The following is an 18667-nucleotide window of genomic DNA, read 5'->3' as shown; positions in this document are numbered from 1 at the left end:
ACCAGAATCCAAATGACAGAAACAGGTTTGATCCTCTTGAGTGTCGTAACCAGCCTGCCTAACGCAGTAATCTCTTGGCACTAGTTCATAAACATAAAACCAAAAGCGAAGAATGTTACAGTCCAAAATAACTTTTCCACCCTTTATTCTATGAAGGCATTTAGATAAATGTATTTCATAAATTGGAAAAAGAATGGAATAATGTATACAGCTTATATTTAAGATTGACAGGACAAAACTTTTTTTTTTTACATCTTTATTGGGTTATAATTGCTTTACAATGGTGTGTTAGTTTCTGCTTTATAACAAAGTGAATCAGTTATACATATACATATGTTCCCATATCTCTTCCCTCTTGCGTCTCCCTCCCTCCCACCCTCCCTATCCCACCCCTCCAGGTGGTCACAAAGCACCGAGCTGATCTCCCTGTGCTATGCGGCTGCTTCCCACTAGCTATCTACCTTATGTTTGGTAGTGTATACACGTCCATGCCTCTCTCTCGCTTTGTCACAGCTCACCCTTGTTCATTGCAGCTCTATTTACAATAGCCCGGAGATGGAAACAACCTAAGTGCCCATCATCGGATGAATGGATAAAGAAGATGTGGCACATATATACAATGGAATATTACTCAGCCATAAAAAGAAACGAAATTGAGCTATTTGTAATGAGGTGGATAGACCTAGAGTCTGTCATACAGAGTGAAGTAAGTCAGAAAGAGAAAGACAAATACCGTATGCTAACTCATATATATGGAATTTAAGAAAAAAAAATGTCATGAAGAACCTAGGGGGTAAGACAGGAATAAAGACAGACCTACTAGACAAAACTTTTATAGGCTTGATAATGTACGTTACTTTCTCTTTCCTTCCAAAATATTAGTGTGAGCTATAATACACGTGAAGAGGCTCTTTACCATCTTAGTTTCTGCTTTCCATGAATATCAAAACTGTGCCTTGTAATTTACTCATGCTTAGAAGTATTTAATTAATCAATTTATTTATTTTATTGAGGTATAACTGACATACAACATTATATTAGTTTCTAGTGCGCCACCTGATTTGATATATGTACACCTTACAAAGTAGAAGTAAAGTAGTTTAAGGTCCTAAATCATTTAAGTATTTTCTATGTAGCTTGATTAGTTTCTGATGTCTAGATGGGCGATGCTTATTCTCTACCATGATCATGCTGATATGTGTGTGTATATACATATTTTAACAAAAGTAAGAAATGAAAATATTTTCTATAGACCATTTATACTACAGTAAGTATAGTAAACAATATGTGAGGCCCCATTTTTACCTGTGCGCCCATCTCTGCCTCTTTCTGACCCAGAGGTATTGAGTATTTACCCATTTGCCTGCCTTCTTTTCTCCCTTTCAAGGTAACAGTTTTCTTTGTATAAAACTCATTTTGAGGAATTGCATTTTAATGTACACACCTTGATAATCTTAAATGAATTTATACTCACAAAGTATAACTTTTCCTCCCTGTAATTTTATGTCTCTCAAAATCAAAGGAAAGTTGTCTTTTGGAGCCAGTATGGTGAAAGACAGTATGGGTCTAGGTTAAAATTCTTTGATTTACAAGCATTAATTTTATGGTTTTCTTGGCCTTCTCGTTAATGAAAAAGGAAACATAGACAAAAACTGAGAAATACAGAGCTGTATTCTTTACCACATGCCACCAACTTCTGCATTTTAACCTGATTACCTGGATCTAATCCCATGTGAAAACTTCAGACAAAACCAACATTGAAGAAACAGGAAAACAACAACAAATAAACAAAGGCAAAACAAACAAAAAAATATATTTGTTCCCATTGTAGGAACAGACAAAAATTCTGGGAATTATTACCTGGAATGTTTGCTGATCTTATGGGGAGACACAAAGGAATAAAGTGTTCATGCTGACATACTTCTTGGAGGAAATCAAATTTATACTGGCATAAGGTCTGAAAAAGAAGCAAAGAAATGACCATTATTCACACACTAAGAAAGTTAATGGAAAATCTGCACTTGAATCTTACATCTAAAAAGGAGGTGGGGTTACTTTTGTGTGACCACTGGGTCATTGTTAAATTTAAAGGATTTTGTCCCCTCTGAAGTGGTAAATGTAGTCAGGCCCCCTGTTTTTGGAGATTGGACAAGGCCTGTTCAGGAAATGATCCCAGCTGCAACCTACATTGAGTTTCTATGAGATACAATCTTACTCAGACCTATGTTTTGCTTCTTTTGGCATGTATGTAACATGTTTATTCTGGGAAAAATAGGTCCTCACCACACGTACAGAGGTCTTCAACTACACTCAGCTCAAAGAACATATCACTCCAATCAACTCCTAAGATCCAGTGCTAAGGAAGACAGTGGTGCAGATAATCTAAAGTTAGAGTGAATCTCTCTCCATCTGCCATTTGTTTTTGGAGTACATTATCTAATTCCACCTCTTCCCTGCCCTAGTAAACAGGTCTGTCATTTCAATAATGTTTTGAGTAGGACAGAGATAAACGAAGTGCAGACATGGTCTAAGACAACTTAACACAATCACATAAATAGGAACAATTAGCATGTTCATAACCATTCTATTTTCATTGTCATGCAAACTAAGTAATCAATTTTTAAGACTCAGATTGTGTTCACTGTATTCACTAATATCAGATAACAAAATAAAATATATTCCATTTGCTCAGATATTTTAGAATCATATTTTGTGGCCGCTTCAGTCAATAATTTAAAATACTGCCGTCTCAAACAAGGGTAGTATCTGACTTAATCCTTTGCACATCCAAGTGAAACGGAGCATAATTAAATTACATGGTAGTCATTCTTCACTGAGTATGTTCTGTTTGGTTTTTGATAAAATATATAGTTTAAGTTCACTGGAATTATACCTAAAATGATATTCTGAAAATGTCATGCATACCTGGAGCCCTAATGAAGGATATCCTTCCAAAAAATATTTACAGAGAGAACTGGATTCTCAAAATCAAATGACATATAACCATGTAACTCTCCTAGCCTAAAGTAAATGTCCCCTGCCGAAAAATAATGTTTAGGCTCCTAAGCATAGCATGAAAGGCTCCAAGGAGATCATTATTTATTTTTGGCTTTTCTGTATTCGTTACTCTTTCCCAATACCTAGATAATTTCCCGTCGGGGACTTATCTTCCTCCCAATGGGTAAAGGTTAATGGGGAACTATTAATTCAGGTGCCCTGTCTTCCCTCCTAAGAGGCAGGCATGTGACCCAAAGCAGGTTGGTCACATGCTTCCTCTCTGGAATGTAAATCTTAAGCCGAGTATTAAGAAGGAGAAAAGGGTCCCATTTGCGTATTTAGACAGCAGCAGACCCTGGCCACTGGTTCATCCTCTGTGATTACTCTTGTGCCTGGAAGTGCCTTGGTCACTGCTCTTTTCCAAGCTTAGTTCTCCAGCTCTTTCATCAATGCTGTTTACCCCAATATCCTTCCCCCAAATTCCCTTTTGCTCAAATTGGAGTAAGCTTCTGTTGCTGCGAGACAAAGAACCTTAACTGATAAACTTTCACGGTCTGGTCCACTTCCAGTCATACTCATACTCATAGCTCAGTGGTTCTCAAACTCGAGAATGCACAGGCATCACCTGAAAGTCTTGTTGCAATCCAGATTTCTGGGCTCCACCCGTGGTAGCTCTGTTCCGAGATCACTGGTCTAGGAACCACACTTTGAGAACCGCTGCTCTCTAGACAGTACCGTTCCCTATCTCCCAAAACATAGCCCCTATTTGGGTAGGGTGATCCACTGTCCCATTTTGCCCAAGACTGAAGGTTTCCAGGGAAGTGGGACTTTCAGTGCTAAAACCAAGACAGTTCCGAGTAAACCGGAGGCAGAAGAATTGCAGGTGGAAAGAATCACTCCTTTCACTGCCCACAGGAAATAAAAGTGAAATGTAAGCACTCTCATTCCACACTCCTTTTTTGTCCCCCGTGAAGGAAGGAATGGGTAGACTTACTGAGCATGTGAACCGTTTTAAAAGGCTGCCTCCCATTGGTATAGAAATTATTTTTTGATATGGATAATGCATAGGTTATTGTTTTAGACAGATATACACAGAGACCGGTTTATTTATTTATAATGCAGCAGTTTAGAAAGCAAGCACTCCTGTACGTGGTTCTTACCTTGGGATCACCAGAGGAGAACATGCTGACATAACTGTTAACCGTCTTAAACACAAAACCCCGGTCCATAAACGTAAAGCAGCGCTAAAAAAGTAAAATTCTAAATTCAGACGTTTTTACTTTAAGGATCATTAAAGATGTTAGAAAAGATGATTAAATATATTGAAGTAAAATAGCATTTAACTAAATGTGCTGTATAATAAATGTCTTAAAAATCTCTGCAATATGTTTAAGCATTCATCCACATACGGCAACTAATTAAAATACTAGATACAGTACACACACCAGAAAGTTACAAACCCATATTTATCAATTTTATAAAACATCTCTTGGAGCTTTGCAATGAGCCCTTTCCTTTTAATATAGAAAGTTTTAGCTTTTACTTGTCTATTTTTAAAAACCACTTAGTTACATTTTATTATTATTTTCTTTTAGTAATTCGATTCCATAATTCCTCAGGTGAAGAAACTTGCTGTGCAACATTGGGTAGGAACAGGGCAGAGACACGTCAGGAAAACCTTTTAAAATCTCACTGGCCGAAAAATTAATAAATAAAAAAAATAATAAAATCTCACTGGCCTCCTTCAGCAGAATAGCTTTTCTTTTCAGCCAAGGCAGCTTGAACTTGAAGAGTGAAGGCAAGAGATCCTGGGATTTCTATCAGTGAGCTGCCCACTGCCTCTTTATTATGTTGTCAATCCCTCTTAACTGGAGAAACGAGAGCCTTAAACAGTAGGTAGGTTTGGAGGAGTCAGGCAAGCGTGCCAACTTGGTACAGCACCTGCTCTCTCTCCCAAAGACCCATGGCCATGTCCCAGTAACCAAGCTACAGTGGCCAATTACTGCACTGGAAAAGTGTGAAGTGGGCATGGACCATAGTTACTGATGCAGTATCTTGGGGAGGCACTATAGCAGATTGGCATATGGGGTCATCACTGCGTGTGTGGGGGTTGCATTCTGCCCAGCCACATGTGTGTGAGCATGTGTACTACATGGGAAAATTTCTCTGCTACATCACTCAGCATAGAAGCCTTCTTTCTCGTCCAAAGAGCCCTGTATGGTCCATTGTACTGGTTTTGCATCTCTTAATCTCTCCTCAATTTTACAAACAAATCTCTTTTCTCAGAAAGGACTGAACATAAAATCTTGTTACAGGTAGTCTACCAAGTGCAAAGTCTCCCACTGAAATACGCCCGTGTGTAAACATGAGCTTTTTTCTCTAATAACATTTTTCCAGTTGCTTGGTCATTTATATGTTTGTTTTGTTTCCTTTTCCATTTTTCTTTGTTTTCTTCTGAGTTTTTTTTTCCATTACCTATTCATTACTGTGTTAACATACTGCTTCATTTATATTTTCATTTTCAATATGGATTTAAGTTCTTTCAATAACTCTCCCCTTAGAAAAAAGTAAATGGCTCCCATGTCCTCCCACCTCCCAAAAGAACAGTGAGGAAAGGTAGACAGTAGAGCATAATCATAAGTGCAGAACACTATAAGGGGAGGATGGGAGGAAAAGAGGGCTTTCGTGTCTTCTACACTATGCAGGCTCCCAGCTAGTGTGTCAAATCCTCCCAGGCTTTCCATCTGCAGAAGGAAGTCCCGACTGGTGACCCTTGGACTATCCCCAATATGGAGCTCCCTCCCCAGAAGACCTCTGCTGTCTCTTTCCTGCTGGGAAGAAGCTTGTGTCTCACCTTGCAGAGAGAGGAAGACCACCCAGTATAACTGTGGGTTCTAGAAACTTCTCAAGAAACAACAAGAGAAAAGAAGCCCTTTGGTGAGGACACAGGGCCCTTTGATTAGACAGAGAAGGGGTTGGTGAGTCCTGTCATTGAACAAGGGTAGTGGTGAGAAGAAGGCTGCCTACCCTGGGGATCTAGGGAAACTCACTTAAGACTTTCTTGAGATTTAAGAAGACTTTGTATGTGGTAAACTTGTCATTCTCTTTCTAAGGGACAGTGAGGGAAAAGGAGGGGTCATTCCTAAGATACAAAGTCAGCAGAATCAGCCTTCTTCCTGCAGAGAGCCCTCCTGCAGATCAAGCTTCATCAAATGTGTCTCTCCTGTCACCAGTCCCGTGTCTGGTCCATCCCAGCATCTTCTTAACCCCAGGCGAAGGGACCTCTCTGCTTTTATCTATCTATCTATCTATCTATCTATCTATTTATTTATTTATTTATTTAGCGGTACGTGGGCCTCTCACTGCTGTGGCCTCTTCCTTTGCGGAGCACAGGCTCCGGACGCGCAGGCTCAGCGGCCATGGCTCACGGGCCCAGCCATTCCGCGGCACGTGGGATCCTCCCGGACCGGGGCACGAACCTGCGTCCCCTGCATCGGCAGGCGGACTCAACCACTGCGCCACCAGGGAAGCCCCTGCTTTTATTTTAAAATAATTTATATTAACCTTCTACATGAGTAGAAAATAATTTATAACAGGCTCTGGTAATCTATGGCCCATGAGCCAAAACTGGCCCACTGTCTGTTTTTCAAAAGAAAGTTTTACTGACACAGCTACAGCCATTTGTTTATATATTGTCTATGGCGAATGGTCTATGGTTGTTTCTGTATTACAGTTGCAGAGTTGGGTAGTTGTCACAGAGACTGTATGTTCTGCAGAACTAAAAATATTTAAGATTTGACCATTTATAGAAAACAATTTTGCAGATTCTTGATATAAAGGATAACTTATACCCTATCAGACTTTTTCTCAGTTTGGCTTAGTAAACTAAAAGCCAAATATTCTAAATTACATGCAAAAATATATTTTTGTATATATGGCTGTTGTAATGAAAAAATGTTTATTTTGTCTCATCAACTGTGAAAGTCACAGTTTTACTCTATAGATGGTTCAGTGATGAGTTATGAAATCCCAAATTGCAAAACACACCACCTGAGTGACTTTCCCTGTATATTTTACAAAACCTCTGGGCCCATCATTTCCTTTCCTTTGCCCCTGTGCTAGGTATTAGCTTCTGTACCACCCACAGCAACTTTTGCATAGATGAAGTTTCTAGAAAACATTTATTTATTCCACAAACACAGAACATTTAAGGAAAATAGATATGAAGACTTTCCCTTTTCATTGACTTGCTTATCCATCTTTTTTTTCATAATTAGAACTATCACAGATGTTTCTTTAAACGTAGTTTGCTACCAAAGTCTGTTTTTTATATTAGATAATTTGCAAATGATTTCCAAATGCTAATTGAAATAAAGTAGAGATTAGTCAGACGAGCATTGTACAATGCTTGTATGATGGACTTTTATAATGTACAATATATTAAACTAATGTTTTCATTTATAAACTTCACATATAAGTATTGCTTTCAGTTTGCACTTCATGGATCCATGTATCTTATAGACTATATTTGTTTTATCTGTTGTCAATCCATGCTTTTTACCCACAGATTTCACAACCACTGGTCTCACCATTAGATTTATACTTTGTGGCTTTTTTCATCTTGGACATTCATGTTAGACATTAGTTTATGTACCACCAGAAGCAACTTTTGCATAAATGAGCTCCAAGGAAAACATATATTTATTCTAATAAGTACAGAGCATTTAAGCCAAAAAGAGTGGATAATAATAGGTCTTTTCCCTTTTTAAGAGACTTGCTTATGCAACCTTTTTTTTTGGAATTTTGGGAAGAATATTGCAGATATTTCTTGAATGTAATTTGCTTACAAATCAGACAGTATGCCATTTTTTTCCCAAATTTTCTTTTCCATCAAGCACTTCAAATAAACTACTAGCATAGTAATAAACTTTATTCTCATAGGTCTTAAAAACATGGTAGAAAACTAGAGTAATTTTTTTCTCCTTTACTCTTTTCCTCCTCAACTCTGACCATCCCTTTCTCTTCCTGAAGCAAGAAAAAAAGCAAAAATAAGAGGCAAAACAGTGAAGAAAAAGAAATACAAGATGAGAACAAATATAGTATGCAATTTGAAACTGCATTTAACACATTAAAAAAGAAATTAGACTGAATTAAAACTCACCAAAGACAACTTAAGCTAATTTTCCATCTACCTCCATAGCCTCTTAACTTTGTTAGTAGTATTTATTTATACATTCCCACACCTATCCAGTATGTTCTGGTGTCTACCACAAAGAAACAAGTGAAGTGGCTTCGTCAGTGGTCAACAGTTGGGCAAAAGAAGGAATAGAAGAAAAACATTATCTTTCTGGTTGAATGTATTATCTGTTAAATGATACACCATCATTCTACATTAGCTTTTCTTGGACTAAGCACATTTTTCTTCTCAATTCAATAGAAATGCCTGTAATTCAAAGAAATGATGCTAAATATATGTATGTATATATATATATATGTATATATATATTCACTTTATGTTGCTCAATACTTTAACTGATAATTTTCCTTTTATGCGATTAATGCACGATATTTTCATCATGTTAAAAGAGCCTAGAGGTAATATAACAAAAATGCGAAATTCCCCAAAATTTTCCCAAAGTGGCTATTTGGCATCACTGTTAGAGCTGGATCCAATCCAAAACATCACTTCAAGGGCAGAAAAGCCCAAGAGAATAATATTGTCACAGTGCAGCTTCTTTAAAAATCTCATTTTTCTCTTTAAAGATATTTAGAAGTACTACACTTGGCAACACTCAAGTAGATACTTTTCTTTAACCTTGGTTCTTATTCTGTATGACTCCAAATTGGAAAAAGTATCAAAAAGTATTTCAAGCAAGAAAGATGTATAGATGAAAGTATTCATCTAATCCTGGTAGTCTTGACTTTTCATCATAAATGAAACTGTGACTTAAATTGACATTTAGAGTATCTCACACCCACTATCACGGAGGCTTGAATAGAACTGTGATCTTGTATAATTGTACCTTAAGAAATCTGGCAACGCTGTGGTTTGCCCTTCTTGTTTCTTCAAGTGCATCTTTGTTTTTCCAAATCATGTGGTCGGCTAGGCTCATGACAAGATTGTCCAATTCATTTTGGTAAGATTCAGGAAATCTTTGAGGCCGAGAAAGCTAAGGAAAGAATGGATCATTTCTTTATAATGTGACCTGTGAAATACTAAGCCTGGAAAACATAAACTGTAAGACTTACTACAAACAAAAAGTCTTTCTGAAAACTTGAAAGCAATAATAAAATAGAAGCCCTTTTAATTTCAAGGTCATGATTTTCATCATTTTCATTTAATGTTTCCTTCTATTTTGCCCAATAAGTTTTTCACTTTTTCATTATAAATTATAACATATATGAATTGCAGACTATTCAGACAATGTAGAAATGTAACATTTTTTTATAACCTCTTAATTCCCCTCCTTTCCCTCTTCGGAAATAACTGCTATCAATGGTTTAATGAATATTATTCTAGATTTTCTTTGACTCACAGTTCTCTAATTTAAAAATCAATTATTTTGATTTTTTAAAACTAGGAATCCTCCAATAAACAACTATAAGAAATCAGTGAATGAATAACTGAATGGGTACAGATATCGGTTTGTAATGTTCTCTAATAAGTAGTGAGTCCCAGCTAGTCTTTTTAAAACATTTATTTCAACTTTATTCAGTTATAGTTGATATATAAAATTATATTTAAAGCATACACTGTGGTGCTTTCATACACATACACATTGTGAAAGAATTCCACCCTCCACCCCTCATCTAGTTAATTAAGCCATCCATCAGCTCACATACATATTTTTGGGGAGAGAACATTTAAGTTCTACTCTCGGCAGATTTCAATTACACAATACAGTGTTATCACCATGTTTTCCATTAGATGCTCAAACCTTATTTATCTTATAGATGAAGGTTTACACAAGCTAGTCTTAACTCAATGGTCCCAGCATATGCCACCGCAGGTGCCTGTGGGACTTCACAGTCAAGATGTTTTGCCGCAAGATAAAAAGTGATTTGGCTGTGAGATTACATAACATACATTGAATAAAACTCTGTAGGCCCCTAAAGACTGCCCTCAGTCCAGGAATCCAACACCCCCCACCCCCCAATTTGAACTCCCGCACATAAAGGGAAAGTTTCAGGCAGCTGAGTTTTCCCATTTCAGTCTCTACTTGGTGAATTTACACAGCTTCTTTGCACGAGATAGGTAAGATTCATTCATCTTTACAAGTTGGCTTTAAAATTAGACTCGCATTTTCACTATAGACAGAAACAGACAATTGAGAGTTAGTGCCATATTCTCTAAAATTCTGAGCACCCAGCCTTCCATGAGGCAAGAATAAAAACCACGGAGGCTAAAATTACAGGAACTGCATAGAACACACAGTGATTAATTGTTGGACGCTGGAGCTGACTTGGACTGGCTTTTTTTTAAGCCATTGTACCAGGACATGACTGTATAGGCATTTTGAGGATTTTATGGTTACCCCCTGTATATATTCAAAGCTTATTGTTGAAATCAAATGAAGTTAACAACAAATAAACCTAATGAATTTAATTGCAGACATCATTTTTCATCCTGCTCTGTGTACCCTGGGGAAATAAGGGTGAACAATTCACCTATGAAAGCAACAATCACTTTTTAGATAATCAAAGCACATTTGTAGTTTTCCTTTTTTCATTGTGTTAGTCCTCCAAGATACATTAAACATATCAATGTCAACATTTTCTTCACAAGGACATACAGTAATACCTTGGACTTTGATAACCCCTCTGTTCCTCTGTCTTTTCTGCCTTCCTTTCAAACTCCCCTTGTAGCCTACTCCCACTCTTAACCCAAAGACATGCTGCTCGGTAAACACACGAGCAATATTTTTAATCGTTCTCTGGAAGTCTATCCCAAGGGCTTGAGGCGGGAGAATTCCTGAGCTGGGGACGGTGGATTTTCTCTCTCAGGACAGGGGAGGAAGCGGGGTAAGGTGACCACATGGTTGGATCCCAAGCTGCAGAGCTGGAACGCGTTGGAGAACCTGGGCTATGATATGGTGGAGGTCCCAAGGATCAGGTGCGGAATGCAGGGGCTGAATTTCAGGCATTTGGGAATTTCATTAAGAACAAGGGGCTGATGGGAAACAAAAGGTGTAGCCAGTACAAGAAAACTTTGGCTACTAGAGCTCAGTGTTGAGAAGCTATTCAGCACTTCCTAGTAAATAGGAATTCGCCTTGGACAAGAAAGCAGGGGTCACAGGGAGGTGTTATCTGCCTTTCAGAGGACCAGACTAGGGGATCTGACTTTCTCGCATCTCCTTGATGATGGAAGCTTTTTTTAATAGCAAGGAAAGCTATTCACTTCACAATTAAAAAATAAGAAAAGAAAATGCAAATAGCTTGGGAGATGTTTATTGTGAATGCTTTCAAGTCAAATGATGGTATCTGGTGTTCTCCTACTGTGATAAATAGAGACGGTTAGAAAATTGGAAGGCCGTGCACCTCTGGAAGAAAACTGGGTATGGTGATTGCTATGGAAGAGGGTAATGAAAAGGGAACTTGAATCAGTGAAGATAAACTCTCGTTTACGATGAGTTCCTTTATTCTTAGGCTGTTCATAAGGGTGTTTTGTGACCTATCTATTTTAGCAGATACATACTGGTGGGAACTAAAGGATTTTAGTCCAATTTGTTCTTTTTACATATGGGAGAACAGACTCTGAGATGTTTAGTGTCTTTTTTTAAAATCATCGAACATGTTAGTGGCAGAGCAAGGATTACAGTGGTGAGGTTTCCTGATACAGCTTAAGAACAGAGAGATAGGAATCAGTCTTAGCTTCATGTTAGATTTTCTCTTCCTCCCAGACAGGAGGCTCTTATCTCTGGAAGTAGAAGCGCAGACACAGCTGAAAAGCAAACATAGGACTTAAGAACTGAGAGTTATGGGATACCAGAGATGATGAGATGTGCAGCCAAGGCAGGTCTGTTATGCTTACGTCAAAGCCATGTTTGGAAAGGCCTGAGGCCTGGAGGCACGAATGGGGCACGTGGATGGATGGCCCGAGGATGGTGGCTTGGCAGACTCCCCTGAATCCTCAGTGCCCCATCCCTCTCTATTAAGAGTCAGCACTTCTCCTGTGTGGGAATACACTGCAAAGGTCTCTCCCTGCAAGAGGCCAGGCAAACCCTTCAGGAGCTGTCCTTCCTCCTCTCCTGGAGCTCAGGCCATGAACTGGGATTAAATGCCAGCTTAACTCAGCTGTGAACCTGCTGGGCCTAATAAGGTAAGGAAGGGCGTGTACCCCAAGGAGTTGCAAGAATTAGTTAGCAGGTACCAGCAGGAGCCACAGTGGGAGTACCACTGAGATTGGATGTTGAGTGTGTTTGACCAAGATGGCCAGAACATAAGAATGGATAAATTCAATTTCACTGACGTGAGGGCACTTTGTCAGGACATGGGCTTAAATAAGACCTCAGGGGATGGACCACTCACTGTTAGTTGGCTCTTAGAATCCTGGAGATGGCTCATTTTAAGCAGAATGGAAATGCCTAGGTTGCCCTGGCAGATGAATGAGGAAGGAATAAAGAAGCAGATGAAGGTGGACACGTAGGAATGGAACTATGAGCCCGGAAGACCCACTATCCGCCAAGGCCATCAGGAAGGTACTGGGGACCGACATCCCTAAGACCGTTCAGTGGCGTCTCCCATCTGTAGGTGAGACAGGCAGTCCCAGTGTTGGCTCACTCACAGTCATGAGGATGAGGGGCATCAATATAACAGAGGCCATGTGATCGCACCTAATCTCCAGGGGCCAGGGGGTTGCGATTCCCAAAACAAATGGCAGATCTGGAGAGCAGCCGAGGGGGCTGGACTCTCAGGGAGCTACAGAGCTGATTGATGACACGCTGGAAGCCCTAGGGACGAGACAATCAGCAGCCAGCAATGGCGATGCTTAAGTCCACCAAGAAGGCAAGACTGGACAATCGGGAGATGAGGATGTTTGTTCCAGTAAGTAGACGGGAATCCTCTCTCTGTTCTTGGATCTCAGTCAATTTTCAGATCTGGTACATGCTGACTGAAGAGGAGGCAGGGTCCCTAAAGAAAGCCCCCTACAGACCTTTGATAAGTACATACTGTAATGATTCTACCAGTCCTTCTCCAAAGGCTTTCCTCAGGTGACGATACTAGGCGGAGGGGAATATTCATATATTCCAAGAACTATTGGCCACGAGATCTGAGTTGATACTGCTATCTGGAGACCAAAACACCACCAAGTCCACCCAGGTAGAGCAGAAACTCACAGGATTCATAAAGTTGCCCTGCCTCAAGTTCTGTTAGCAGAGAGTCCACTGGCTTCAAAAATCCACCAAACAGCCATTTCCCTGGTCCAAATGTATAATTTGTATTGACATAATTAGCATCTAGAGTACCCACACACTGGAGGCTTGGGAGGGTGAGACCACCCTGGACCACTCTGGAATGAGGGTTTGGGTCACAACACAGTAAGTCACCAAGACCTTCCGAGCTGCTGGCTGAGGGTGAGGGCAATCTAGAATGGATGGTAGAGGAGGGAGGTGATGAGAACTGCACAGGGTTCCGAGACCAACTATAGTAACAGGGGCTACAGTTAATCCCACTAGCCTCCCTCTTGTAAGTTTCCTTTCCGGAAGGAGAGGCCCATGGGAACTGTGGAGGAGAAGATTCATAATCATATGTGAAAGGTAGTGTAAGCTGTGGACTGTGGACCATGGGTGGCAGCGAGGATGTGCATAGCTCAGATACTCCCTTGAGAAAAAGTCTACTGGGATGAATGAAATAACTACGAAGCCTTTGGGACCCACTCAAGAGCTCATGCCAAGCCACATACTCTCCGGCTGCTCTGAGTAATTACTGAGCTTGCAGAGGTAACGGAGCCAGACCATCTTCCCGATGCAGGACTTTTCTCATGAACATTCTTTGCTCTCAGACAGCCCATTGGCCCACCTACAACTTTCTCACTGCAAGCCTCTTTCTAGCTGATCCTCCTTCCTTTGCCATCTCCTTTCACAGGTGTCAGACCTTCCTAGTCCTTTTGCCTGTCCCTTTATCCTTTGTAGTCATTTTTGTACTTCTAATTTTGTCCTGGCATCTGCTTCTGAAGGACCTGTACTGATACACACAATCATGTCTCCCATTTATTGGATGCTGTTGTATTACCTATGATCGTACCTGAATTTTATTTGTGTCAATCAAGTGCTGTGCCATGGATTTTAGGATAATTGCAAAGAAGAACCAGGAATGCTGTTAGGAAAAGAAAAGACAACCAGAAATTTATCATCTTATAGCAAAATAATGATAATTCCATTCTTCACAACATGCAATTTTATAAAACGTTTATCTTAAAATGTATTCTTTGAAATTCAATGCATCAGAGCAATAGTATATTCTCCATTATGTTAGGATCATCCTTAGCAAAGTTCTAATGGTAAAGGTAAATACCAGATACTTCTGTTCCTCAGTCACCTCAAAGACTGTTTAAACTAAAACAAGATACTGGTTTGCTAGACATGGCTGAGTAGACAGTAGTCTTATGAAATACTTATTCATTCATTGGGTGTTCTATCTGTTTTACTTAGTTAAACAAAACTAAGTAAAACTTTTTTATCTTAAAATATGGTGTAGCAGACCCACCCCTAACATTGCCAGGGACAGAGGCAAGAGAAAATGGAAGCCACGTGTGAAAATATCTAAAAGTTCAAAGTCACGTTAGCAGAGTCTTAAATAAAATAGGTTGGATCCTCGTATCTTGACAAATATAACTTCATGACAACTTGGAATGCTGTACCAGGACGTGGGGCTCACCCCCTCTTCTCACCTGAGGCTCTGCCCTATGCTGAGGGGCCTGGGGCACGTGGGTGACTGTCCAGCCTGCAAATCCAGGTGCTGCCCACAAGCTGGTCCCTCTCTCCCACCAAACACTGCTCCCCTCTTGGGTCTTGGGTTACACTCCAGATTTTCCCTCTGAACAATGGACTTAGGAAAGAGATCTAAGCAGGCCCAGGAATAAACCTATAAACCCTTTAGGCAGGGGCTCCTGGGGATTCTTATAGGTGCTGAAGAGGCGGTAGGGGCTCCCAGGAGCATTGCTCTTGGCTATTCTCATACTTTTTCTTATGAGAAGGGGTACATTTGGAGAAGATCAAAGCATATTCAAGAGCAGAGGCCCCTCTTTCTTGGGTCTAAGGGTCTTGCTTAACCCAGATACAAAAAATATACATCACATATTGTGTACACTTACAAAGAATACACTTCCCTGAGCCTCTTCCCTTCCCAGCCTCTCCACCACATATAATAATTTTGAGTTTTGTGTTCATCATTCCCTTGCTTTCCTTCATAATTTTGCTGCCAATATCATATATCGAAGTGATATTCAGTTTTGCCTGCCCCTGAACTTTAAATAAACGGAATCATCCTATATGTATTCTCTTGTGATGGCCTTTTCAATTCAACAAATGCTTTTCTGAGGTTTATTTATGTGGAGCTAGGTAGCTGGGGGTCCTCTATTGTCATTGCATCACATATATAATCCCAATTTACCTATCTGCTCTACTGTGGGTGGGCATCTGAACTATATCCAATTTTAGGCTGATACCAAGCACGCTGTTAAGAACTTTTGAGTACTGGGTTCTAACGCTGGAAGATTGACTGAGATGAGGAAGAAAGGACGTTTAAGCTCTAAAGGGGCAGCTCTGGCTTAAAAAGGGGGTCATTCCTTAGTAAACTTGATATTGGAAGTGAAATTCATGCTGTTGGGAATATTTAATTAACACAAGGCACCCCACCTTGTCCTAAATAATATTTTTAACCACCATGCCAAATGTTCTAACATTTGTCTCTTGATTTAACTGACACCTGTCACTCTCACTCCTCAGCACGCAGCCCCACCTCCACTATTTACCTTGAATCCACCAGGACCAATCCCATTGAGACTCTTGCCTCTGTTCACATCTGATGACAGAAGAGGCCTCACTCCTCTCCTGCCCTCTGGTCTCCGTAGGTGCTGCACACCCCCTTGTGTATCTCACTGCTTCTCATCTCCTGAAACCCACCCACCATACCTTTGGTCTGGAACACATGGTCCATCACCAATAAAATCTCCTGAAGATGCAACTTCTCCTCCAAACATTCCCTTTGCCTTGTCTTTTAACTGAACACTGACTCTCCCCAGAGGACCCTGCTGGAGAGGGTGTGGAGAGAAGGGAACCCTCCTACACTGTTGGTGGGACTGTAAATTGGTACAGTCACTATGGAGAACAGTATGGAGGTTCCTTAAAAAACTAAAAATATAACTACCATATGATCCAGCAATCCCACTCCTTGGCATATATCCGGAGAAGAACGTGGTTCAAAAGGATACATGCACCCCAATGTTCATTGCAGCACTGTCTACAATAGCCAAGACATGGAAGCAACCTACATGCCCATTGACAGACGAATGGATAAAGATGTGGTACATGTATACAATGGGATATTACGCAGCCATTAAAAGGAATGAAATAATGCCATTCGCAGCAACACGGACGCTAGGCAGGCAGCTTTCTTCAGCAGCCCCGTCTCCACTCTCACCCCACTACAGTCTATTCTCTACGCAGCCATCAGAGCGATCCTTTTGAACCAAGATCAGCTCAAGTTACTCCTCCACTCAAAGTCCTCTGACGGCTCCCAGTTTCTCTCTGAGTGGAAGCCAAAACCCTTGCAATGGCCCACAGGCCTTACATTACCTGCCAAACCTCCCGCTGCCTCTCTGACTTCAACTTGCCTCCGCTTTTCTTTGCTCACGTGGCTTCAGCCACATTGGCCTCCCTGCCATCTTTCAGGCGTATCCTTTCAGGCGTTGTGCTGCTGCCTTACAACGTTATACAGGTCTCCCCCTCTACCTTTTCTTTTGAAATATAGCTGACTTACAATATTATATTAGTTTCAGGTGCACAACATAATGATGCAATATTTTTATAGATTGTACTCCATATAAGGTTATTATAAAAATATTGGCGATATACCCTGCACTCTACGTTACATCCTTGTAACTTATTTTATACCTAACAGTTTGTACCTGTTAATCCCCTTCACTTATTTGTCCCCTCCCCCCACTCCTCTCTCATCTCAGAACCACTAGTTCGTTCTCTGTATCAGTGAGTCTGTTTCTGTTTTGTTATATCCACTTGTTTGTTTTACTTTTTAGATTCCACATATAAGTGAATGAAATTTTGCTATTTGTGACATCATGGATGAACTCGGAGGGTATTATGCTTAGTGAAATAAGTCAGACAAAGATAAATACGGTATGTTTTCCCCTCTACCTTTAATGTTCTACCCTCAACATCTCCAGCTCCCTCACTTTCTTCACATTTTTAGCTGAGGTATTACCTTCTCCATGAGCTCTACCTTGACCATTCTATTTAAAACTGCAAACCTCACCCTGCATACTCAGGACTCCGCATTCCATTTACCTGCTCGACATTTTCTTCTCCTATGCTACTTCTCACCTCCAAACGCACAATTTAATTAACTTTGCTATCATGTGTGTCATTTATTGTTTTTATCCCGCAGTAGAATGTAAGCTTCCCAAGGGCAGAGATCTTTATTCTATTCTCTAAATGCACGCCAAATGCCTAGGATGGTGAGGATGGCGCTTGTCACGAGGAAGGCACTTGGAACATACTTGTTGGATAAACTGAATGAACATACTCATATGGCTGATTTAAATTTACACAAACAAACTGCTTGGCCTAGGAAAATGTGATTTTAGTCAACCCCTGTTGACGCTTATTGATCCGGCCTTCAGCCTCCCCTTCTAGCTACTTACTAATCAATCATCTATCTGTCAAGTCATGATAGATAATTAATTTAGCAGGGGACTAAATTCACAAGTCTGTAAGTTACATCTTTACCAGCTTCTCACCATCTCTTCTTATATTACTACAAATGCATGTGTTTCAACTTTTGGGGGTCAAAGAGTGGCTGTTTCTCTGCCTCTTCTCTGCTGTCAGTATATTCATTACTACATCATTAATCCTTTTGTTGGTAGTTTTCCTCTTCCTGTGCCTGAAAACCCAATAAACTTTAGTTGGGGTACACTTAGCGTTTTTGAATGTTTTGGGTCATTCTTAATAGTCATTCGTTCTGCCTTTAGGCCAAAGGACTTAACTTGAGTCCATTCTACTTGTTAAAATGATCTGTTCTCTTGACACGGATCTCTTTTTCTTAACAGGTTCATATGTTACCGTTTCAACATGAAGTTTATACCAGAAACTGTTAGAGAAACGATCTATAAAAATCAATGAATCCTATCACCTTCAGGGTTGAGTGTAAGCCATCCCAATGAAAGGACCGACTTTAAATTCTTTACCTTCAGGACATGCTTGACTGTTGTGGAGTCATTTGATTGCAAAAGACCAGTCACATTTTTAACCAGTTCCTCATGTATAGTTCTCTCCTTGCATGCCGTGGTCTTGAACACAAACTGAAGAAAATCCAAAAAGTGAAAAAAGTGAAATACTTAAGAACAAAGCATCAAAAATGACGTTCCAAGAATAACTCATGTCTCAAACTTATCTGCTCATGCCAGATTTTGTCATGAAATAAATGAAGGCCC

At 40.0% G+C, this 18667-nt stretch overlaps 1 protein-coding gene across 5 annotated transcripts in view; it reads right to left on the bottom strand.

Annotated features, from left to right (window-relative positions):
* The window catches only part of DOCK10 (dedicator of cytokinesis 10), a 280789-nt gene that overhangs the window by 42905 nt on the left and 219217 nt on the right, over window positions 1–18667 (bottom strand). For all 5 annotated transcript variants that reach the window (XM_033859650.2, XM_019923632.3, XM_019923631.3 and 2 more), the window contains exons 26-30: window positions 18422–18535; window positions 14242–14313; window positions 9021–9167; window positions 4158–4241; window positions 1861–1957 (exon numbers count right to left, since the gene is read on the bottom strand). In XM_033859650.2, the coding sequence (XP_033715541.1) occupies window positions 1861–1957; window positions 4158–4241; window positions 9021–9167; window positions 14242–14313; window positions 18422–18535 (514 nt within the window). The remainder of the gene's footprint in view (window positions 1–1860; window positions 1958–4157; window positions 4242–9020; window positions 9168–14241; window positions 14314–18421; window positions 18536–18667) is intronic.

Source organism: Tursiops truncatus, chromosome 7 (assembly GCF_011762595.2).
Source record: "Tursiops truncatus isolate mTurTru1 chromosome 7, mTurTru1.mat.Y, whole genome shotgun sequence".
NCBI classification, from domain to species: Eukaryota; Metazoa; Chordata; class Mammalia; order Artiodactyla; family Delphinidae; genus Tursiops; species Tursiops truncatus.
The sequence above is the reverse complement of the archived record's forward strand: the minus strand, read 5'-3'. Positions and strand labels throughout refer to the sequence as shown.